Source organism: Acomys russatus, chromosome 31 (assembly GCF_903995435.1).
Source record: "Acomys russatus chromosome 31, mAcoRus1.1, whole genome shotgun sequence".
Classification (NCBI taxonomy): domain Eukaryota; kingdom Metazoa; phylum Chordata; class Mammalia; order Rodentia; family Muridae; genus Acomys; species Acomys russatus.
In genome coordinates, this window is record NC_067167.1 from 4780117 (window position 1) to 4804399 (window position 24283).

At 52.4% G+C, this 24283-nt stretch overlaps 2 protein-coding genes across 2 annotated transcripts; one reads left to right on the forward strand and one right to left on the reverse strand.

Moving 5' to 3' along the window:
* Positions 1-873: 873 nt before the first annotated feature.
* On the reverse strand, positions 874-17891 carry Slc25a23 (solute carrier family 25 member 23). Its single transcript, XM_051139621.1, has 10 exons — positions 17530-17891; positions 16095-16221; positions 14797-14884; positions 12574-12685; positions 9889-10047; positions 9650-9802; positions 9362-9469; positions 8557-8724; positions 3548-3698; positions 874-1450 (listed from the first exon to the last, which is right to left on the reverse strand). Exons 1-10 carry the CDS (start codon positions 17680-17682, stop codon positions 1266-1268), a joined length of 1404 nt encoding a protein of 467 aa, XP_050995578.1. The 5' UTR covers positions 17683-17891; the 3' UTR covers positions 874-1265.
* A 2597-nt stretch (positions 17892-20488) lies between these two features.
* Crb3 (crumbs cell polarity complex component 3) lies at positions 20489-24264 on the forward strand. The gene is made up of 4 exons (XM_051139768.1): positions 20489-20944; positions 21832-21908; positions 23254-23397; positions 23773-24264. The coding sequence occupies exons 1-4, from the start codon at positions 20872-20874 to the stop codon at positions 23845-23847; spliced, it is 369 nt and encodes a 122-aa protein (XP_050995725.1). The 5' UTR covers positions 20489-20871; the 3' UTR covers positions 23848-24264.
* The last annotated feature ends 19 nt before the right edge of the window (positions 24265-24283 follow it).

Below are 24283 nucleotides of genomic sequence, written 5' to 3' on the forward strand. Positions count from 1 at the left end.
GGGAAATGTGGAAGACATTGCAGAGAAGTGGGGTACAGAGAGGGAGGTGATTTGGGGGAGCGGTTTCCCCAGCGTGTGGAAAGGGAGGTGTGTCCTAGCTGAGGTGAGATCCATTCATATGGGGTATGGTGTGGGACGTACATTCCATTCCTTACCACCTGGTGGGAGCCACCGGTCTGGGACCTGGGCTTCCAGAAGGCTCCTTGGATGGTAATGCTTCCATGCAGTGGGGATCAGCTCTGAGATGTGTCTGGGATTTGAGGGGCCTGTGGGGTCTGAGATGCTGCCATTAGACTGTTGGGATCTAGAGTTGGGGAGTGGTATTTGCGGTGCAGGAGTGAAGGTCTTGGGAATCTGGTGGGGTCTGGGAGAGCTTGGCTTTCTGGGATGTGGAATTTAGCAGCTGTGGCCTGTGGGATCCACCTGAGGCACCCTGGAGCTCTCACACCTGTGGCTCCAGGAGCCCAAATCCAGTGTGTTGGGACTTGGGGCCCTGGGATCCAGTGATGAGAGAATTGAGGGTGGTACTTGAAATGTAGACCCAGCAGTGGAAGGATATGGAACCCCAAATTGAGGAAGATGAAATGGCTGGGGTGAGGAATCTGGGATCCCAGGATCCAGTGATCTAGTGGGCTTGGCATTTCCTTGTCAGGGCCCTGTGGCTGGCTGAGAGTTCTTGGCTTCTAGAATCCAGTGGCTGGACTCACCAGCAGGTTTGGGGATCTCAGGTCCAGTGTGGCATTAGGGCCCTGGGTCTGGTGCCTGAGGGGATCTAAGGTCTGGGCTATGGGGTACATGAATGTGTGCCTCCATGCTTGGGGCACTGGGACCATCTGCTGCTGCATAGGGAGGCCCAGCACCTACCTAGTGGGTGTGACAGGGAAAAAGTAGGATCCAGTTTTGGGGTGCAGATGAGCAGGATCAAGGGGTTCGGGGATAAGGGTTCAGGGCCAGGGTGTGGATAGTTTTGCATTTCAAGTGTCAGACTGCTGATGTGTGGGGGCCAGCAGTTGGGGTCTGGTTGTGAAGTCAAGGATCCAGTCCTGGGGGTCCACTGGCTAAAGTGTGGGGTCTAGTGGTACAATGGTCAGGGCACAGGGCAAGGATCGGAGATTTGGGCACTGGGATCCCGCAGCTTGGGGTGTGGGGGTGTGGGTGTCAGGATCCACTGGTCAGGCCAACAGTCTCTGGTGGTTGAGGACGTCAGTATGGGGGATGCCACGGTGAAGATGAGGGAATCTTGGGGGGGGCAAGCTCCCAGTCCCTCACCTGGATGTGACCCCCAGAGCCTGCTTCATGTTCTCGTAGACCACATAGGAGATGCTCACGGCTGGAATGACCTTCATGAAGTTGGGGGCGATGCCCCGGTAGAGGCCCCACACACCCTCCTGAGATAGGATGTGTCGAAGCAGACCCACCATGGAGACTTGCGGGCCACCCTCAACGGAGGCTGTTGGGGAGGAGGGTTGAGGGCCAGGTAAGACCAAAGCTTGCCCTCTCATCTCTCCCTCTCGCTCCACCCCAGGGCTAGTCTAGGTTGCCATTTCAACAGAAGGAAGGAAAGCCGGGGCGGTGGTGGCGCACGCCTTTAATCCCAGCACTCAGGGAGGCAGAGGCAGGCGGATCGCTGTGAGTTTGAGGCCAGCTTGGTCTACAAAGCAAGCCCAGGACAGTCAAGGCTACACAGAGCAACCCTGTCTCAAAAAACCCCCAAACCAGCAACAACAACAAAACAAGAGTAAGGAGGATGAGACAGAGAAACAGTGGGACCTATACCACAAGACCCAGGAACTGTGGGCCTAGGAACTGTCAATCTTAGGAGGTACCTTTGAGGATGAATGGAAACATCAGGGTGGTGCATGTGTGCATGTGTGTGTGCATATGCATGTGTGAAAGTTTGTATGTATTGGGTGAGAGCACATACATGCCTGTATGTGCATATGTGCTTCCGTGTATGAGTGCATATGTGTGTCTGTGTATATGTATGTGTGTATTAGTGCATATGTGTGTCTGCATGTAACGAGAGAAGAGAGAGATTCCTCCTTCCTTAAAATTCATTCTCTCTCTTCAGGGTTCGCTCACTTCTGCTCATCGCCCTCATCTCCATCCCAGAGCTGGCTGTGTGGTACCCTAGTCTACGCTGGGCTCCTACCTCTCTTGTCTTCAACCCTAAATCAACATTTAATCATGCAATGACTATGTGGCCTCTTTCCTCCTTCCCAGGGGAGGAAGTTCATAAGGGTAGAGGGCGAGGGCACTGACAGTTTCTCCAGCAAAAAACCCAGGAACTAAAGTTCATAAAAACAGAATCAGGGATAACGGAACAGGAAAATAACTCGTGGAAGAAAACAGTGAGGAAAAACAACAGCGGGAAAACTGAGGCAGGAGGATTATCCTGAGTTCCAACCCAGGCTGGTACATAGCAATCCTCTGTCTTAAAACAAAACAAAACAAGGGGTGGAGAGATGGCTCAGTGGTTAAGAGCACTGGCTGCTCTACCAAAGGATCCAGGTTCAATTCCCAGCACCCACATGGCAGCTCACAACTGTCTGTAACTCCAGTTCCGGGTGATCTGACACCCCCACATCGATGCACATTAAAACAACAAAACAAAACAAAACAAAACAACAACAACAACAAACAAAACAAAACCTAAAATCAAGAGCTAGAAAGATGGCTCAGTGGGACAGAGTGCTTCCTGTTCTTCCAGAGGACGGGAGCTTAGTTTCTGGCCCCCACACAACTCAGAAATTCTAGCACCAGGGCGTCTGACAGGCCTCTGTGGGTTTTGGTCTGTCTGTCTGTCTGTCACACACACACACACACACACACACACACGCACGCACGCACGCACGCACGCACGCATGCACATGTGCAGAAATTAAAAAAAAAAATCTTAAATTAAAAACACTTTGAGATCAAAACAGAACACAGCAACTAGGCTGTCCCTTAAGGCTGGCCACAGGATGCACACCTTCAGGAGGCAGAGGCCAGTGACGGATCTCTGTAAATTCCAGGCCAGTCAGGGCCACACAGTGTGACTTTGTCAAAAAATGACAACAATAATAATACAGGTAAGCTTGGTGGCCACGCCTTTAGCCCCAGCACTTGGGGGTCAGAGGCAAGCTGATCTGAGTTCGAGGCCAGCCTGGGCTATATAGTGAGAGCCTGTCTCATTTAAAAAAATGAAGAAAAAAAATGAAAAACAAGGAAGTGTCCTTCCTTGACCTTGGCTAATGCTGTTCCCAGCATCCCCACTCCCTTGTTTTCATTCCTTACTGGCAAGCCTAGAAATGCTACAATGTTGTCCGTGGTACTTCCTGTACTTGATGCCACCGACCTCTCAGCCTGTTAAGGTAAAAGCCACCTTCTTCAGTGTCACTAACAGGTAAATGGAAGCCCAGACAGGAGGAAGGGTTTATGAAGGCCACCCAAACCCACAAGGATCCCAGCCCAGAGCTCTACCTACCTACAGGGAGTTAGGTGAGAGCCAGTGGGACCCAAGTACTAGACTTTCCTAGCCCAGCCTCCTGCCCAGGCTGCTCACCTTGGGCCTGCATTCGGGTCCGGACCAGTGCCAGGGGGTAGCTGGCAATCTGGCCACAGGTGCTGGAGATGGTGCCACAGGCCAGGAGCACGAGAATGCCCGGGTTTGCTGATTCGTGGCTGTACTGCTGAAGCCAGCGATTCTTCAGAGTCTAGAAGAGAGTGGAGCAGGTAGGTTCAGAGCTGCAGATGGGAAGACCCTGGTGTCAAAGACCTTGCTTCCAGCTCTGTATACCACCACATCCCGGCCCCCTCACTGGGGGATTCTAGGCAGAGGCTCCACCTATGACCACGCCCCAGCCCCTCATTGGGGCATTCTAGGCAGGGGCTCCTCCACCCCCAGACCATGCCCAAGCCCAAGCTCTACCTACTGACTGAGTCATCCCTTCTAAGACTTTCATTTTCAAGCTGGGTAGTGGTAGTGGTGGTGACGCCTTTTATCCCAGCACTGGGGAGGTGGAGGCAGGTGGATCTCTGTGCGTTGGAGGACAGCCTGGTCTACAAAGTAAGGCCAGGACAGCCAGAGCTGTTACATAGAGAAACTCTGTCTCGAAAAACACAAAGAAACAAAATCCCCCCCCCAAAAAAAACCAAAAACACAAACCAAACCTAAAAACAACAAAAAAGTGCAGTCTCATTTAGCCCAGAAGGGTCTCAAACCTGGGTAGCTGAGGATGACCCTGAACTCCTGGTCCTCCTACACTGCCTCTGTGATGGGTAAAAAAGGGTGAGTGCCTCTGAGGTTCTGGGGGGACTCCCAGGCTTTGTGTATAATAAGGGAGAGTTCTCGACCCCTGGAGCTCCATCGTCCATCCCTTGCAAGACAAGTTAATGCCGTCATTATTTGAGGATGATACTTTAGCGTACTTTGTTGATGGGATCAGTAGAGATGACTGGAGGGGGCTCTGAGGGTCACAGGTGTCCTTATATGAAGGGAGGGGGCAAAGAGAAGGAAGTCAAGGGACATCAGACATGGACATGGGAGTGACAGATTTTCAGTGAAGGAATGCTGGTGGAAATGGCAGGGGCCATCTGTCCATCTAGCTGGGGAGGAGGCTGAGGCAGGAGGATCCAGTGTGCCCAGGAACTTGTGATTAGCTAGGGCAACAAAGGGAAACACTGTCTACAATAAAAGTAAATAGAATACAATTTAAAAGTTAAAAAAGGAGAGGCCAAGCAGATGGCTTCACAGGCAGAGACTGTCTCATGAGCCAGATGGCCTAAGTTCAGATCCCAGCGTGCACACCTGTGCACATCTGAAAAGGCAGCTCTGGGGAGGCAGGGACAAGGAGGATCTCTGAGGCTGGCAGGCTAGTCATCCCAGGAGAGCCGAGTCAGTGACCCTGCCTTTCTCTGGTCTCTGCCTCTCTTACTGCCTCCCCCCACCCCCATCCCCAGCTACTCAGTAGCTACAACCTCAGAATATTTCAACCAATGGAAAGACAAGAAACTGGGGGGAGAGGGAGCCATGTGCCAAAAGCTCTAGCATTTTCTGGAACATTCTTCCAAGATATTCCTTTCTTCTCCTTTCCCCTTCTCCTTCCTTCTTTCCTTTTGTTTTCTAGAGGTACATGTGTGTGTATGTTTGTGTGTGTGTATTTGTGTGTGCTGCGGTGCATAACCACTTGACATGTAGAGGCCAGAGGTTGACATCAGTGCCTCCTTCGATCTCTCTCACCTTATCTTTGGAGACAGGGTCTCTCACTGAACATGGATCTCATTGACTGGCCAGTCAGAGAGCCCCAGGAAGCCTCCTGCTTCCCACCTTCCAGCCCTGGGCTAGCAGATGCTCTTCTTGACATTTTACTTAGATTCTGGATCAGAACTCATATTGTCATACGTATGCAGCTGGCACCTTAACAACTCAGCCATCTCCTCAGCACTTATTTATTTTTTTTTTTTTTTTGAGGCAGGATCTCTCTGTAGTTCTGGTTGGCCTAGAACTCACTCTGTAAAACCAGGCTGGACTCAAAATTCTTGGAGATATGCTTGCCTCTGCTTCCCAAGTTCTGGGATTAAAGGCATGTGCCACCTCCACACCCCCCATCCCTTTTTAAAGATTTATTTTTATTTAATGTGTATGGGTATTTTTGCCTCCATGTGTGTCTGTGTACCACATGAACATAATGCCTAGAGAGGACAAAATAGGGCAATCCGATCCCCTGGAACTGGAGTTACAGGTGACTGAGAGCTACGATGTAGATGCTAAGACCATAGATGTTTAATGAGTTATTAAGGGCTGTTATGAGCTGGCAAGATGGTGGGCTGGGCGTGGTGGCACACGTCTTTAATCCCAGCACTCAGGAGGCTGGGGCGAGAAGATCGCTGTGAGTTTGAAGCCAGCCTGGTCTACAAAGGGAGTCCAGGACAGCCAAGGCTACACAGAGAAACCTTGTCCCAAAAAAAAAAAAAAAAAAAGGATGTCTCGGTGGCTAAAGGTGTTTGCGGCCAAACCTGATGACCTAGCCTTGATAACTGGAACCCACATGGTGAAAGGAGAGAACTGGCTCCTCTAAGGTGTCCTCTGACCTCTGACCTCCACACACATGCTGTGGCACATGGGCACACAGAGTCGTAAGTGTAAAACAGAAGAGCTGCTCAGGGTACGGCGGCTCAGCTGAGCTCCTTGCCATGCAAGCAGAAGGGCCTGAGTGTGATCCCCAGTACCCACGTCGCAGGCCAGGCATGGCTGTGTATGCCTGTAGCCAAACTGCTGGAGAGACTGAGAGAGGAGGATCCCTTGCGCTCCCTGATGAACCCCTCTAGCCTCCTTGGTGAGCCCCAGGTTCCAGTGAGGGATCCTGTGTCAAAAAAAAAAAAAAAAAAAAAAAAAAAAAAGGTGGGCAGTACCCGAAGAATGACATCTGAGTCTGTCTTCTGGCCTTTACACACACACACACACACACACACACGTTCTGTTGCCAGGGCTAGTGGCGTGGTGGTGCACGCCTTTAATCCCAGCACTTGGGAGGCAGAGGCAGGCGGATCGCTGTGAGTTCGAGGCCAGCCTGGTCTACAGAGTGAGTCCAGGACAGCCAAGGCTACACAGAGAAACCGTGTCTCGAAAAACAAAACAAAACAAACAAAACAAACAACAACAACAACAAAAAAAAAACAACAAAAAAAAAGAGCTGAGTTTCAGTTGGCAGAGCATTTGCCTAACAAGCACGAAGGCCTTGGTCTCAGCATCGCGTTAGCTTGGCAAGGTAGTGCAGACCTGCCATCCCAGCACTCTGGAGGATCAGAAGTTCAAACTCATCCTCGGCTACATAGCAAATTTGAGGCCAACCAAGGCTACATAAGTCTGTCTTAAGGGAAAAAGAAAAAATGGAAAAGGCGGTGGGGGTGGCACTAGAGAGAGATGGCTGGGGCGGTTAAAAGCACAGGCTGTTTTTGCAGAGGACTCAGGCTTAATACCCAGCACCCACATGGTGGCTGACAATCATATGTAATGCTTGTTCTAGGGGATCTGCGCCCTCTTCTGGACTCCATGGGCACTACATGCAGACAGCACATGCAGACAAATACCCATACATAGTAAAACCTGAAAATAATAATTTTTTTAAAAATGAAAAAAAGGAAAAGAAAAAAGAATTTTGTTTGTGTAAGATGAGGCCAGGACCCACACATACTTTGGGGAATATGAGCATCTCTCAGGGCCCTTGTGTACTATGTTTACAATTCTAGGAGCTGGAGGGGCCCCCAATTCCTACAGAGCTAAAGCTTCCATAACTCCAAGAAGGCAAATGTGTGCCCTTGGGCTCATCCCTAGCACCTCAAGGGGAAGAATGATTCTATTATTGTTGTTGTCTTGAGAAAGGGCTTCGCTTGCCTTGGGCTCACAGAAATTTTCCTGCCTCTGCCTCCCAAGGCATGGGATTAAAGTCATGTGCCACCATTCCTAATTGTTGAGATAATCTTCCTGCATTAGCCTTTTGAGTGTTGGATGACAGGCACTGGCCTCCATACCTGGCTAAAAGTAGCTTTTAATTTTTTTGAAAAGATATGTGTGTGTGTATACATGTACCCATTTCAGTGTATATGCATCATGTGAGTGCAGTGCCTTTGGAGACCAGAAGAGGGCATTGGATTCCCTGGAGCTGGACTCACAAGGCATTATTAGGCCTTGATGTTGGTGCTAGGAACTGAACTCAGGCCCTCTGCCCAAGCAGCAAACACTCCTAATGGCTGAACTATTTCTTTAACCACTGTTTTTCTATTTGGTTATTGTTAATTTCTTTTCTGTTTTTTGTTTGTGTTTTTCAAGACACAGTTTCTCTGTGTAGCTTTGGCTGGAACTCCCTCTGTAGACCAGGCTGGCCTTGAACTCACAGAGATCCACTTGCCTCCACCTCCAGAGTGCTGGGATTAAAGGTGTGTGCCACTATCACGAGGCAAGACAGAGTTGTTTACAAATATCCAGGCTGTCATGAAACTGACTACCTGGTGCAGGACTGCCTTGATTCCCAATCCTATGTCAGCCTCCCAAGTGCCCGGATGACAAGTGTGTACCACCATGTAGAACTGGAAACAAGTTTTTTGCGACATTGAGCAATGGAGGATGGAGGTTTGATGTCTGGAGTTCTCTCTCTCTCTCTCTCTCTTTTTCTTTTTTAATACAGGGTTTCTATGTGTAGCCTTGCCTGTCCTGGACTCACTTTGTAGACCAGGCTGGCCTCGAACTCACGTACATCCTCCTGCCTCTGCCTCCTAAGTGCTGAGATTAAAGGTGTGTGCCACCACACCCAGCCCCCACTACAGTTTTCAAGCCTACGATTGCCCTTCCAAGAAGTCCACTGAATTAGCAAGGAATGTCCTAGGCCAGATCCAAGAAGAAGAAGAAGAAGAAGAGGAAGAGGAGGAGGAGGAGGAAGAAGAAGGAAGAAGAAGAGGAAGAAGAAGGAGGAAGAAGAAGAAGAAGAGGAAGAAGAAGAAGAGGAAGAAGAGGAAGAAGAAGAAGGAAGAGGAAGAAGGAAGAGGAGGAGGGAGGGAGGGAGGCTATCTACAGACCTCATAGACAGCTAGGTCAATTCCTGCATAGGGGATGATGCCCAACACATTAGGCAGGTAGCCACGGTAGAAGGCGCGGGGCCCTTCACGCTCCAGGATCCTCCTTGCGCAGTCCAGGAGCCCCTTGTATTGGCCGGTTCTGCGTAGGGTTAGCCGAGTCTTCAGTACCTGGGTGAGAACTCTGTTAATCCCTTGAAAAATTGCTTCCAGAATCATTATGCCAGCCGGGAGGTGGTAGCGCACACCTTTAATCCCAGCACTCGAGAGGCAAAGGCAGGTGGATCTCTGTGAGTTCGAGGCCAGCCTGGTCTACAGAGGGAGTTCCAGGACAGCCAAGGCTACACAGAGAAACTCTGACTTGAACCCCCCCCCAAAAAAAACAAAAACAAACAAACAAAAAAATAAAACCAGAATCATTATCTCAGGTGTGATGTCACTTAGAAGTGGCTATTCCTGAGGGCCAGGTTGGGTCTTATCAGGTACAGTGCCCATTTAGGGTGCACAAAGCCCTGGGCTCCATCTCCAGCACCACATAAACCAGGTGTGGTGGCTCAGGCCTGCCACCCTCGCTCTTGGCAGGCATATGCATAAAATGGTCAGTTGCTATGACTACTGTGCAAACAGTTCCAAGCAAGTCCCTAGGAGTTACAGCTCCAATCGAGATGCCCAGACAAGCTAGACAGGAAATGGCTTCTAGTCCCGAGTCAGGCAGTTAGAGTTAGTTCCACACGCAGTGAGGACTGGGGAATGAAACAAAACAGCAGGCCCACCCTCCCACGGTGGGTCTCCCCTACCCCCTTCTCACCTCCATGGGGTAAATGATGGTTTGAGCTGTGGCCCCCGCCAGGGAGCCAGCCACGAAGCGCTCTTGAACCTGCAGTGTCTCTTGCTGGCCCCGGATGGCCCGCTTGATCTGAGGGAGGGACTGAGTGTAAAGGAACCTTGGGAGAATCATTGAGCGGCCCTTTCATCCCACTGTGCTCCGGCTGCCACAGAGCTGGCCAGCAGGGGGCGCGGTGCCAGGGACCAGCAGGTCAAAGCCCCTGAGCATCCCCATATATTACTGAATATTACTCTCTTGGACCTGTCCTACCTGTTCGTAAGCCATGAACTTGATGGCCGACTCAGGGGCAATCTTGAGCACGTTGATGCCGTTGCCCCGCCAGAGGGACAAGATGCCTCCTTCTTGAATCATGTTCCGCAGGCCCCCTAGGATGTTGAGTCGGTTGGACCTTGAGGCGTGCACCTGAGCGGGGAGAGAAGGTGGCCTTGCGACGCCCTCCTAGGTCCGCGACATGCATGAGGCGGTAGGTCCCTTTAGGTTCCTCTCACCTGCATGAAGACCTTGAGACGGTCCAGAGGAGCTGTGCCTGTCCGCGACACGGCGCCTGCCACTGCGCCAGCCACCAGCTGCTTCCACCACGTGCCTGTAAGTTTCTCTTGCTTGGAGAACTCATCGGGCACCGTCAGGCATTCGCCAATGTCGAGGACCTGAGGGTGGGAGCTGCAGGCGTCATGTCCTAGCAGAGGAGGGGCATGTGCCTGGGTCCTAAGTGGAGAAGTCTCCTTTATAAACTCCAGGACATCCCAGAGCCGACCAAAAAACCTTGCTTGGAGAGCCCAGCAGATCCCTTCTGGATCCCGCCGTGTGTCACTAAAACATCTGACCAGCAGTGTTCCTATGAGACCCTAGGAGTCCTCTGGGAGATCACCGAGGTGGTTCTCAACTTTCCTAATGCCGCGCGACCCTTCAATATAGCTCCTCATGTTATGGTGGACCCCACCCCCCACCCAGGCCATGAGTGGATTTTTTTTTTTTTTAGCTATTTATTATTATGTATACAGTGTTCTGCCTGCATGTACACCTGCAGGCCAGAAGAGGGCATCAGATCACGTTACAGATGGTTGTGAGCCACCATGTGGTTGCTGGGACTTGAACTCAGGACCTTTGGAAGAGCAGGCGGCACACTTAACTACTGAGCCATCTCTCTCCAGCCCCCATGAGTGGATTTTTATTGCTACTTTAAAACTGTGATTTTGCTACTATGATGTATTGTGGTGTAAATATCGGACATGTGACCCTTATGAAATGGTTGTTCGGCTACTGAGGGGGTCACGACCCACACGTTGAGAACCACTGTTAGAGCCTCCATTGAGTCTCCAGAATAGTAACTCAGTACACTGAATTCCACCAAAGGAGCTACTGACTTCCACAAAAGAGCCCACTTGAGGGGGTGGTCTGTGAGAGGGCTCATTAGGTAAGGGTATGTGTCGCCGAGCCTGAAGACCTGAGTTCAAGATCTGTGACACATATGATGGAGGGAGAAAACCCTTCCCCAAGTTGCCCTCTGACCTCCACACGTGTGCCCCACTGCATGGAATAAGTAACTTAAAAAAAGAATCGACTGATCTGGGCAGTGGTGGCTTTTAATCTCAGCACTTGGGCAAGCAGCAGAGGCAGGTGGATCTCTGTGAGTTTGAGGCCAGCCTGGTCTACAGAGCGAGTTCCAGGACAGCCAGGGCTATGCAGAGAGACCCTGTCTTCACACACTCTGAAAAGAGCCAACTGAAACTTAAGAAAGGGGCCACTGGATTTCATCAGAGAATCCCCTGATTCCAGCAAAGGAGCCACCACTTTTTTTTTTTTTTTTTTTTTTAGACAGGGTCTCTCTGTGTTAGCCTTGGCTGTCCTCGCTTTGTAGATCAGGCTGGCATCGAACTCACAGCGATCCGCCTGCCTCTGCCTCCCAAGTGCTGGGATTAAAGACGTGCGCCACCATGCCCCGCTTGAGCCACCAAATTTTACCAAAATATCCACTAAGTCTCCCCAAAGAATCTACCGATTCCTCCCGAAGAATCTACCGGATTCCGGCAAAGGATCCACTGGTCCCACCCAAGAGCCACTGAAGGCTTCTGAAAGATCTGCTTTCAGAGTCCTGCCCTCTATGGGGAGTCCTCCCTCAGGAGTACTCTGCCAAGAGTCTTTTCCAAAAGGACTCTTATTAGCTCTTTCCCAGAAGTCCCCCCAAGGAATGATCTCCCTCCTAGAATCCAGCAGTAGATCTTCCTTCCAACTGTGGGTCTCTGGGGGTGGACATCTCCGGATCTCCCAAGAGGACTGCAGTACACAGCTTTTCCTCTGAGCATGACATCATCACCCCATTGCCATGTTGAGACAGCGATTACCTTGGCCTGGTAGCCATGGCAACAAACTGAGCAGCACAATCTGGCAATAACTGGGTCTATGGAAATGGAGCTATTGACAACCCCTAGTGTGTATGTGGAGGGGGGGTGGTTCATGGGATGGAACTGGGAAGGCCTACTGTCCTACCCTAGCTGCAAGGAATTCTGGGAAACACTAACTATATAGGAAGCAGAAGGGTAGTTGAAAGTCTCCGCGGTGCAGCTTCCACAAGGTTGCCATGCATGATGGGGTGGGACTCAGCTGTTTGGGGTCACCCAGGTCATGTAAGTTGACCCTTCACTGTGCTCTCTAATTAAGCTCAAGAAACTCATGGGCTCACCAATTTGGACCTTGGTGGGATCCTTACTTTGGTCTGTGGTCACCTCACCTGGGGTGAATAGATGTTTATTCATATCTCCTCAGGAAAAGAAAATACAACAGGAGACCTGTCAGGTCTCCCAGATAGATGTCCTCTGGATCCTCAAATACAGTGTCTTCCATCTCAGGCCCAGGAGCCTTGGAGTAGGCCTTGAGTACTCGGCGGCTGACAATTGTGTGGGTCGAGCATCTGGGAACACCATTTGGTGTATTTTCTCCCTCGTAACCCCAGTTCCTACCAGCTGGGCCTGGAGTCTAAGTAAAACCAAAGGGCTCTGAACAGATAGCAGAAGTGTCCCGTAGGGGGCTACCCGGCTCCTGAACCCTGGATACAATGATACATATGCACTGAGCTCCCAGATAGTGACCACACCTCTAGAATCCTGGCCCAGACCTTCTGAGCCCCGGGGAAAGTGGGGTAAGCCCCCCACCCTTGTAGGTGGCCCCCAACTTACTGTAGAATGCTTCCAAAAATATAGGACGTCCTCCACATTCTCCAGAGAGTGCAGCAGGAAGTGGTCTCGCCATTCCTGCCAATCTATGGTCATGGTGCCATCGCGGTCCATGCTGAAGATGGGGTGGGCACAGGCTCAGTGTCGGGGCTGGAGGGGGTGGGTGCTGCTAGCCTTCATGGATTTGGGGAGCACGGAATTCGTTGCCTCTCTATAGCACTGGTTTGTTTGTTTGAGATAGGGTCTCACCCTATAGTCTAGATTGGCTTGGAACTCACAGAAATCCTCCTGCCTCAGTACCTGAGTGCTGGGATGGCATCCCTAAGACTGCTTTTCTCTCTTTTTTGGGGGAGGTGGGGGCAGAGTCTTACCCTGGGGACCAGAGTGGCCTCAAAGTCATGGCAAACCTTCTGTCTTAGCTTTCTGAGTGCTGATATGACAGCCATGTGCCACCTGGTTAAAGAACTTTTTGTTTTTGTTTGTTTGTTTGTTTGTTTTGGTTTTTCGAGACAGGGTCTCTCTGTGTAGTCTTGGCTGTCCTGGACTCACTTTGTAGATCAGGCTGGCCTCGAGATCATAGTGATCCACCTGCCTCTGCCTCCCAAGTGCTGGGATTAAAGGCATGAGCCACTATACCCGTCTGTTTTTGTTTTTTTTGAGGCAGGGTTTCTCTGTGTAGCCTTGGCTGTCCTGGACTCACTCTGTAGACTAGGCTGGCTTCGAACTCACAGAGATCCGCTTCACCTGCCTCTGCCTCCTGAGTGCTGGGATTAAAGATGTGACCCCTCCTCCCACCCTCACTCCCCCGTGGATGGTTAAATTTTTTAAAAATTTATTTAAAAATGTGTGTGTGTGTGTGTGTGTGTGTGTGTGTGTGTGTGTGTGAGACCTGTGAGGTCACAGGCATTTCATCACCTGTAGTTACAGGTAGCCATGAGCCACCTGATTTGGGTGCTGGGAAATCAAACTCTGCTAGAAAAATAACACGTACTCTTAACTGCTGAACCATTGGTCTCTCCAGCCTTGTTTTACTGAGTCAGGCATTTACTTTATAGTGTAGGCTGTCTTGGATCTCATGGCAATCCTCCTGCCTCAGCCTCCTTAATGCTAGATGACAGAGCTATATACATATTCTCTCCTTTTTAAATACATTCTTCTATTTGCATTGGTGTTTTGCTTACATGTGTGTCTGTCCACTGGAACTGGAGTTACAGACAGCTGTGAGCTGCCATGTGGTTGCTGGGAACTGAATTTAGGTCCTCTGGAAGAACAGCCAGTGCTCTTTAACTCCTGAGCTATCTCTCTGGCCCCATGTCTAACTTTTTTGTTTGTTCGTTTTTCAAGACAAGGTGTCTCTGTGTAGCCCTGGCTGTCCTAGACTTGCTTTGTAAACCAGGCTGGCCTCAAACTCACAATGATCCACCTGCCTCTGCCTCCTGAGTGTTGAGATTAAAGGCATGCGCCACCATGCACGGCTCCATGTTTGACTTTTATTTATTTATTTATTTTTATTTTTTTTATTTTGGCTTTTTGAGACAGGGTTTCTCTGTGTAGCCTTGGCTATCCTGGACTCACTTTGTAGACCAGGCTGGCCTCGAACTTAGAGCAATCCACCTGCCTCTGCCTCCCAAGTGCTGGGATTAAAGGCGTGCACCACCACGCCCCACTTCACATCTGACTTTTAAAGACAAGTTTATTTTAGGTGTGTGCGAGCGCTCACATGTGCCATGGCTTGCACGGCAAGCACCCACCCTGACCTACTGAGCCATCTTGCCAGCCTCACTTGCCTGATTTGGAGGGAGTTTTTGTTTTCATTTATCTTTCTAAGTCAAGCCTCATTCTGTATTCCAAGTCGGCCTTAGAACTCAATGGCAATCTTCCTGCCGTGGCCTCTCAAGTGCTTGGGTGACAGGTTCAGACCTCAGGTGTGTGATCTAGTCACCTTGTCTGGTTGGCTCGTCTGTGTAAGTCCTTCAGACCAACCCTCTGTGGGTAGCTGTTATTGCTGGTCCTTTTCAGGGCCAGACAGGGACATGAGTTCACTAGCCTACATCTGTTTGACTCCAAAGTCCAACCTTTCATCTCCGCCCTCCCTGGAAACTGGTCTGAGGCTCAGAGGACAGAGCTGTCAGGCAGGGTGGGGGTTGGGGTAGGGTGTGTGTGTGTGGGGTGGGGGGGATGTGAGTGGGGGTGGGGGGCTCCAGGGGCCTGACTCTAGTCACTCACCTGTGTAGGATTTTCTCTGCCTGCTCCAGCGAGATGGAGATACCCAGGGCTCGGAAGCTCTGCTGAATCTCAGAGACATCGATGTGACCTGGGAAAGGGGGAGCCCCGGGGGGACACCCAAATCACAAGCTGGACTGGGAGATGCGGAAGCCTGGTTTGTGAGTTCAGGCTTCTGTGCGCATGTGGATAAGGAGGTTCAGTCTCTCACTGAACCTGGAGTTCACTGACTCAGCTAGGCCAGCTAGACACCGAACCCCAAGATCCTCCAGTCTCCACCTCACCAGTTGCTGGGTCACAGGTGGGCACCGCCGCATCCTTTAGCACAGGTGCTGGGGATTGAACTTGGGTCCTCATCTGACTGAGTCAGCCTCAGGGGAGATTTCCCCCAGCTCCTTGACCCTGAGACAGGGTTTCTCGGTGTAGCTTTGGCTGTCCTAGAACTCGATCTGTAGACCGGGCTGGCCTGGAACTCGGAGTTCCACCTGTCTCAGCCTCCCGAGTGCTGGGATCAAAGGTGTGCACCACCACAGCAAAGGGAGGGATTTGTTTGTTTGTTTGTTTGTTTGTTTGTTTTTCGAGACAGGGTTTTTCTATGTAGCCCTGGCTGTCCTGGACTCACTTTGTAGACCAGGCTGGCCTCAAACTCACGTACATCCTCCTGCCTCTGCCTCTCCAGTGCTGGGATTAAAGGTGTGCGCCACCCCGCCTGGCTGGGGGAGGGATTTTTTATACAGGCTGTGGGGGCTGCTCAGAGTTGGAACTGGGTGGTATTGGGGAGTCCTCTATTCCAGGAATGAATGAGTTCCGGGGTGATCACAGAGGTCTCTATTGCTACAAAGGACTAAAGAAATATTTGCTTATTTCATTCTTCATTCCCCCCACGTCTCCTGCTCCCCAGTGACAAGCTTACAGGCATGTAAAGCTACACTCAGCTTTTTCATGGGAACCAGGGATTGAACTCAGGAACTTGTGGTTTTGTGGCAAGTACTTTACCCCCTGAGCCATCGCTCCAACCTTAAGGTAATACTTAAGGAACGTAGAAGCTTGCTTGAGGGGCTATCCTTGTATCTGAGGGTCTCTGAAGCTACCGGACTGTCAGACAAGAAACGGCTAAGAGTAGAGAGAGGGGTCTATGCTGAAAGGGAAGGGGAGGTGGGGTAGTCAGTTCGGGCTCAAATCACCTAGTTGGGGCTGAGAACTCCCGAAATAGACCGTGAGTCAGAAGCAGCCCTCCCCTTCTCCCCAGCGCTGCGGGTTCTAACCCATCTGCCCATCCCCCAGCCTGGAGTATATCTCACCATCCTGGTTCCGGTCAAGGCTGTGAAACATGAGCAGAAGGCGCTGCTCCCGTTCCTGCAGGTAGCGGCTGAATTCCTCCAGGCTGAGGCCACCATCTGTATCAATGTCCCTCTCAGATGAGATGCCCTAGCAGAGAAAAAGGGGGACACAGGAGACTGGCAGACTGTGTGTGTGAGAGAGAGCCTCATGGCTCAGGAACTCAGAGCCCCACTTCTTCAAGGAAGGGGGGCAGGAGACATCACCTCAGCCCACTTTTCAGGAAGATGCCCCATGCCGCACTAAGAATCAGAGTCTGTTTGTTGCCCACTTTTCCTGGTAGGCAGACTGAGGACTCTTCACAGAAGCAGTTCAAGGTCATAGACCTGGGAAGTGGAAACCTTGAGCACTTTTGGTCGTTTTGAGACAGGGTCTCACTTAGCCCAGGCTAGCCTCAAATTCTCTTTACTGAAGGATGATCCTGAACTCTGATCCTCCTGTCTTATCTGGCCTCCCAAACTTGCCCACCCAGCTTTTTCTTATAAAACTCTGTCTCCTTGGCTGTCTGGGGAGTGGTGGTTGTCGTTTTATAAACAGTCCTGGTTCATATTGGGCCCAATAGATCAAAGCCAATAGCCATCGGACCTCTATGCTCCCATCTGCAAAGTAGGTCAACAAAAATGCAATGGGTCTGTCTCAGAGGCAGCTAGGGGCTCAGGTGTGAAGGACACCTGTGACACAGCGGAAGGGCCAGTTCTTGCCTCTCTCCACTGCCACCTCCCATGCGGGGGTGGGGGTGGGGGCTGGAACCCAGGGCCTTTGCACATTCTAAGAAAGCGCTTTACCGCTGTGCTACACGCCCCCCCCCCCCCAGCTCAAATTACTTCTTAAGACAGGTCAGACCCTAGTGGAGGCAGGGTGGCGAAGAACGGACTGAATCCTTGGCTGGAGCAGACTAGGCAACCAGCCAGGTCCGGGGAAAGCGCAGGCAGGGAATGTAAATAAGAGCCTAGGGGAGTCGGCTTGGGGCTCAGTGGGTGCCCTAGCAGGGGTGGGTAAGTTTTGTTCGCTGCAGGTGGGAGCGGGTCAGCCCTCGGATCGGATCGTGGAGAAAGCAGCTGAGGGGGTGTCTCTGGGCAGTGGAGGGGAAAGCATCTCGCTCTGCGGTCCATCCTCCAGCAGGCACCCCACATCCCGGTGTGTGTGTGTGTGTGTGTGTGGAGGGGGACGGGCACTAGGTCCTGGCAGCCGCAGCCGCGGCAGGCCGGGGAGCCTTAACAGCCTTGTATCGCGACGCCGCCGTTAGGCCAGGCGCTGGTAGACAGGGGGAAGGAAGCCTAGACAAAGGTGGTGGGGTCCAAGCAACAACAGGTAGCATGTGGCTCCTGCAGCCTGGGCATTCAGGACACCCGTTACGGCGCAGGTGGGCCCTGCTACGGTGGTCGCTGCCCGTGGTACCTGCTGTGCATGGTCGGGATCGCCCCCTCCCAGCCTGGCCAGCCCCTGGCGCAACTCATGCACGTCCACGCGGCCGTCCTTGTTGCTGTCCAGCTCTTCGAACAGGCGACCCCAGCGCTGCTGCCGCTCCGCGTCGCCGGAGCCCCCCCGCATGGCGCCCGCCCGGGGGGGAGGGGAGGCCCCGCAGCGACGGCCTCGGCGGGGGCTTTCCGGCTCCCCCTCCCCCCCGGGACCCCCAAAGGGCCAGCTCCCGGGACCACCCGCACAGCAGCCTCTGCGCTGACGGACGGAGCTCCGGCACTTGCTGGAAGTGATAAATTTTAGTCGTCCCCGCCCGCGCCAGAACTTGCGTCTCCTCCTCCGACCCGCATTACTGGGTTTGGGGGGAGGGGGGCGGGGGCGGAGCAGGGGGCGTGGGGAAGGATTGTAGGAGGCTCTGAGAGTGCACATCTGACAGAGCATTCCTGGGACCGCTGCAAAGGCAACCAGCTCAGTACTCTGTTTGCCTCAGTTTACCCGTTTTGCTCAAATAGTTTTGGCAAGAAATTGTCAGGGATTGGATTTTGTGATCTCGTTTATTTAGACTTCCCTCTCCTATGGACCCTCATCAGGAATTCAAGATTTTGCTTCTCCCAGGCCTACGCAAGAACTCTGAACCAGCTTAAGAGCTTCTTTTGCCCGCCCGTTCTGGCCAGATTCCCCAGCCGGTGACAGAAACAGAAGATCAACAAGGGGGAGCGCTCTCCCTCCCCAACACATTTCACCCGCGCGCCTCTTTTACTTGGTGACACTCAGAGAGAGAAACGCAAGGTCAACGCGCGGCGCTGCTGCAAAGTAAAATCCTTATTGGTCAGAGCCGCCTGAGCTGCGCCCGCCCGCTCCATGTGGGCGGGGCTTCCCGGTTGACCCGCCGCGGCCTCCTGTCCTGCAGCCCACAGCCCACTAGGCGTTCTTAAAGGGGCCACGGCCCCATTCAGACTCAGGAGGCTGCTCTTTGCAGACCTGTCTGGGAAGGGAGTCCTGGACCAGGGTCTCCGGCGCCACTAAGGATAAAGATCAGGAGGCCGCAGGGCTCTGGAGGCGGGGCCTCAGCCGAGGACTCTGGTTGCACCTGCTGAAGTCCCTCCTACCAGTTTCGGATGCAGTTTCTCTTCTCACCGTCAGGGGGAAGGGCGCCCTCTTGACCGCGAATAATAAATAATAGCTAACATTGAGTGCGTTGCGCATGCCAGCCCTTTACTCGCTGCTCGGCACCGTCCCTGCCCAAATCCTGTAAGGTAGTTAGGTGGCACTAACTTCCCACGCTACAGTGGCGGAAGCAAGAGGTGAAAATCCTCGCCTGAATTCCTACTTAGGCCCAGGGTAGAAATTTAAACGGATTTTAAACCACTAGAAGGGATGAAACCTCGTTTATTGACTCCTTTTTTTTTTTTTTTTTTCTTTCGAGATAAGGTTTCTCTGTGCAGCCTTGACTGTCCTGGACTCGCTTTGTAGACCAGGCTGGCCTCGCATTCACAGCGATCCTCCTGCCTCGGCCTCCCAAGTGCTGGGATTAAAGGCGTGCCTCACCACCGCCCGGCTCATTTATTGACTCTTAAGTTAGTTTTGTTTTAGACACGGTCTCTCTATGTAGCCCTGGAAGTTAGTTACTATGTAGACCGGGCTGGTCTGGAGCTCACAGAGATCCACCTGCTTGCTTCTGCTGGGATCTAAGGCGTGGGTGGTATAGGGCTTTAGTCATTGAACCCCAGGTTCAGGTCTGTGGTCATTTGTTGTCGGCACGGCTCTTTTGGGTCTAGATCCCACGCTGTAGCCTAGCTGGTCTCGAACCTGCAACAGTTCTGCTTCAGTTTCCCAATGACTGGGACGGTGATTGTGCGTCATCATATGTGGTTCCTAACCCTTTTACCCAAAGATACCTTCAGAGGTCATGTGGTTCCTGCCAGGCTGTGCCCATACCTGTATGGCGAACAGATGAGAGTCCCACCCTACCCTCTACCAGCGACCAGATGTTTCCATGCACAGGTGTTTTGTTTTTTTGTGTGGATGCCATGGGGACATAGCTACTTCTTCATACAGATGCCCCAAATCCAGGCCTTTTCATAGACACTTCCCTGACAGGTGCACCTCATACGGATGTTCTTCAGTGTGGCTGTGAGGCCCTTTTGTCCAGGTGTTTTTTTTTTTTTTTTTTTTTTTTTTTTTTTTTTTTTTTTTACAGCATGGGTTTGATTCAAAGCAGGTGTCCTGACTACCCTATACATAAAAGTCCACATGTACATCTTTCTAAAGAACTAATCCCATATACGTTGGTTGGTTGGTTGGTTGGTTGTGGGATGAAGACAGAACTCAGGGTCTCAGGCATGCTGGGGAGGAATCCATGGCTGACACAGGGCAGATCCCGTCAGTAAGGCGTCCTAGGCAGGGGCTCTACGTCCCCTGACCTTCACTAGGTGATCCAAGGCAGGTGTCCTGGCCATCCTTCCAGTCCTATTTTAAAATAGGGTTTCATAGAGTTGCGCAGCTGGCCTTGAACTTGGGATCCTCCTGCCTCGGTTCCCAGAATTCTTAGGATACAGGTTAGCATTAGGTCTGAGCAGGTGTGAATTCTTCAGTGTTACCCATCAAAGCCCGCCCATCACAGGTGTGTATTTTTCTGTCGTGTCGCCACGCCCCCTGCGACTGCACACGCCTGCTACAGAGGGGACGCACCTGTGCAGTCCCTACACCTGCTGGCTTCCTTCCGCCTTACACGCTGCTGCTCCCTGTCTCAATGGGGGTTCCCGTTACAGGTGCTTCAACTGCGCGGCCCCGCCCCCTTGGCCCCGCCCCTCTTAGCCATGCTCAGGTGCACAAGCCGGGAAGTGCGCTCCTTGCCTAGGTGAGTGACTAAACTTTCCGGGTCACGTGAGCAGGCGGGGCGGGTGGGATCCAGAGCGACGGGGTGAAGGACAGCGACTCGGGGTTCCAGCCTCGGACCTAGGATTGGGAACCTGCGCGAAGTCCCTCTCAAACTCCTGAGCCAGGTAGCGAGGAAGGGCGCGCAGCCTGTCCTGTCCCCACCTCCTCCTTTCCTTTGCCTGGCCCAAGAACGCAGCCGGGGAGTTAATCTTTAAATCTCTGACCCTTGGCGCGGAGGGCGGGGAGCTCACTTCAAGCTTGGGTTGCCTGTCGCTGGGGCCAGGGCTTGAGTCCAGCCCCCCCACCCCACGCTGCGGCCTCTCTCCTGTTCTGATCCCCAGGTCTCGGGGTGCAGGTGTCCTCCTCGACCCCAAGATGCGGTAGGAATTGGCGCCCTGGGGAAGTCCTGTCTTTGGCGCCACCAACTCGTCGCCCAAGCTCATGGAGACCCCAGGCCTGGGGCTGCTCTTGGCGTTCGGCCTGCCGATGCTCCCCGCCGGTTTGGGCCAAGCAAGTAGGTACCGTCCCGGGCGGAGCTGGGGTGGGAGGAGGGTTCCCGGGTGGAACTCGGAAGTGCCAGTCATTTGCAACCCAGAAAGAGTGAAAGGTCTGAGGGATGGGTTTGGAATGTGTTTGGGGAAGGAGTCCGTAAGGGTCGGGGCTGAACTACGAAGTTAGACTAGCCCACTTCCGAACTTTTCTTTTTTTCTTCTTTTGCCTTGCTGGGCCTCGAACCCACGGTTTCCTGCACGTTAGGAAAGCGCTCTACCGTCAAGTAAACCCCGCACCCGCAGCCCAGAATTCCTGAGTCCTTAAGTCTTGTGGAATTTGGGAGCTAGGAGTTGTTGGGCAGAGCCGGGAGGTGGAGGAGGGGAGGGCCTGGGCACCTGAGTCTGCATAGTTGAGAGTCTTAAGCCGCCAGGGGACCTGGAGGAGGCCTGAAGGCCCAGCTGACAGGGCTGGCCCTTCCGTAGGTGTGGACCCAGCCAGACTTTCCCTCTGTGTCTCTCTGGTTCCAGTTTCGGGAGCCTGGGGGTGGGGGTGGGGGGCGAGTGAGTCACACACTCCAAGGAAAGGATGAGCCCCGCCCAGGTCCTTAAGGGCCCTGGGCCAGAGTGATGGTGGTGGGGACACTGTTCTGGAAGCCATCTGGTCTAATAGACAGGCTAACAATGGCGACCCTGGGTGGCCAGATTATCCCCTGCTGGGCTGAGGGGTGGTCAGAGGAACCAACACCTCACTGGAGGTGGCATGGGTGGCCTGACTGTACCGCAGCCTGTCTTGGAGTTTTACAAGGTCTAGCCGAGCAGTGTGGAAGTGATGCCTAGTGCAGACCCTGGCATGGACTCTTTTTTTTTTTTTTTCCTCTCTCTCTCTCTCTCTCTCTCTTCTGTTTCACAGCACCGGACCCTTTCACAATGGACCTTTTCACAAATAACTCGACTCAAACCCCAGACTCCGGTTCCAATGAGGGCCTGGTGAGTTGGGAGGGGGGCCACAGACAGTTCGAGCAGGTGTGTGAGGAACCAGTCTACTGGGACAGGTAGACAGGCCTTATTTCTGAGGCCAGGCAGATGATGCTAGGCACATGCTTGGCAACCAGGTTACACCCCAGCCACAGCCCTGAATTTTTTATTTTTTAAAATGGGTCTGGTATAGCTTCAGCTGGCCTTAAACTTCCTTTGTAGCCAGGTGACCTTCTACCTTCATAGCCTCATTGCTGAGGGGACATTTGTGTGTTGTCATGCTGGGTATATGGGGTGCTGGGAGTCAAATCCAGGGTCTTATGCCAGGCAAACCCTCTACCCACAAAGCTACAGCAATGGGACCACTTAGAGTTTCAGGCAGAGGGTAGCAAGACCCCTCTGTCTATAAAGTTGGACAAGAATGTTGTGTCTTGCTGGGGGTGGTAGTCCATACACTAAGAGAGACAGACAGACAGACACACACAAACACAGAGAGAGAGAGAGAGAGAGAGAGAGACAGACAGACAGACAGACAGACAGACAGACAGACAGAGATGGAGTTCTGAATTCAATGCCAGCCTGGTCTACATAGTGAGTCTCAGGCTATCCACTATCCAGGGCTACCATGAGATCCTACCTCCAAAAAGTAAAATAAATAAACATACTATGTCTTGCCTGGTGGGCATGGTGATACACACTTGCCACCCTAGCACTCAGGAGGCTGAGGTAGGAGGATTGCCACAATTCAAGGCCAGCCTGGGGTATAGATGAGACCATACGACAATAAAAAGGCTGGGTGTGGTGGCACACACCTACCTTCTCACTCAGTACCAGCTTTGAGGAGGAGGAGGAGAAGGAGGAGGAGGAGGTAGCAGGAAGCTCGTAGTTATTCTTAGCTATATAGTAAGGCCAGCCTGGGTTGCATGAGACTCTGAACAAACAAACAAAGAACGCAAAAGGCATCCAGAAAGGAGCCGGGGCGTGGTGGTGCACACCTTTAATCCCAGCACTCAGGAGGCAGAGGCAGAGGGATCTCTGTGAGGTCAAGGCCAGCCTGGCCTACAAAGAGAGGCCTGGATAGCCAGGGCTACACAGAGAAACCCTCTCTCGAAAAACCAACTAAAGAAAAAGAAAGACAGAAAGGAAAACAGAAGGGAGAACAAGAGGCTTGTATATGGTTCTCTCTCCAATGTTCATATGTAGCCCAGAGCCGGCAGGTGTGGGAGGAACAGGGGACTTATTTCTCAGAACTCCAGAAAGCAGACAGGGTGACAGGACCCCTGGTGGGTGGCTTAGGTGGGCTGAGTAGGGCCCACATATAGTTGGTCACACCTGTCCGCCTTCCTACTCTCTACAGTCTTCAGAGGCCGTAGTAGCCATTATTGTGGTCTTTTCCATCTTGGGAGTCCTCCTCATAGCAGTGCTGCTGTTCCTGCTAATGCGGAAACTTCGAGAAAAGCGCCAGACAGAGGGCACCTACCGGCCCAGCAGTGAGGAGCAGGTGGGTGCCCGTGCTCCACCACCCCCCAACCTCAAGCTGCCCCCGGAGGAGCGGCTCATCTGAACGCTGGGGTGTCGGCCACGGGCCATCACCACCACCACCATCCATCCAGGACTGCCTCGGCACACCCTGGCACACAGCAGCCACCTGGGAGACGCGCCAGCCTCTGACGGCTCAGGAAGACTTGGGGTGGGGAAGCCTGGGGCACCCGGCTGGTGGGCTATGCAGCATGCTGCCTCTGCTTGGCTCTGCATGACGCTGGGGGTGCTGGGGCCGGGGGCCCTCACCTCCTCATGTTTACCTCATACGATCTTGTCTTTGCTGTGTCTTCTTCCATGACTGCAGGCCCAACAAACCTCCTGTCCTTTCTTTCAGTTTTCCCACGCAGCAGCTGAGGCCCGGGCCCCCCAGGACTCCAAGGAGCCAGTGCGGGGCTGCCTGCCCATTTAGTTCCTCCCCTTCCTTCTTGTCACCCATATTCCCTTATGTGCTGTGTGAGCTTGGGGGAAGGCAGCACCCTCTCTGGGCAGTCAGACTCACCCAATGCGTAAGAATAGAAGGGAAGAAAGTTCTTCAAAGACTTTGACTTTGAGGCCAAGGGCGGATGGGGGCTGCTCACTTTTTATATATTTATATGAAATTGAGAGTAAGGTACAATAAAGGTGTTTTTTTTTTTTTTTAAAGCTTGTGGGAATATTAGCTTAGATGGATTAGATTTGAACTGTAAGCTTTTCGGGGGTCTTAACAGGCTGGAAGTAGGGGGAAGGACCTTCAGATGAACCTTAAAGATGCTTATCCCAAGAGATCACTTGGGGTGATGGATGAAGGTACATTTTTGAGCTAACAGAGGGCCCCAGGTAAACGTATCAAAGAAAAAAAAAATCAG

Bases quoted from the DNA above. Each gene is read 5' to 3' on its own strand.
- Crb3 (XM_051139768.1), top strand. From the start codon at position 20,872: ATGGAGACCCCAGGCCTGGGGCTGCTCTTGGCGTTCGGCCTGCCGATG. The intron at 20,945-21,831 runs GTAGGTACCGTC...TCTGTTTCACAG, and splicing joins CGCCGGTTTGGGCCAAGCAA to CACCGGACCCTTTCACAATG. The intron at 21,909-23,253 runs GTGAGTTGGGAG...TACTCTCTACAG, and splicing joins CCGGTTCCAATGAGGGCCTG to TCTTCAGAGGCCGTAGTAGC.
- Slc25a23 (XM_051139621.1), bottom strand. From the start codon at position 17,682: ATGCGGGGGGGCTCCGGCGACGCGGAGCGGCAGCAGCGCTGGGGTCGC. The intron at 14,885-16,094 runs GTGAGATATACT...CCCCTTTCCCAG, and splicing joins CCTTGACCGGAACCAGGATG to GTCACATCGATGTCTCTGAG. The intron at 10,048-12,573 runs GTAAGTTGGGGG...TCCCACCCTCAG, and splicing joins ATTTTTGGAAGCATTCTACA to GTCCTCGACATTGGCGAATG.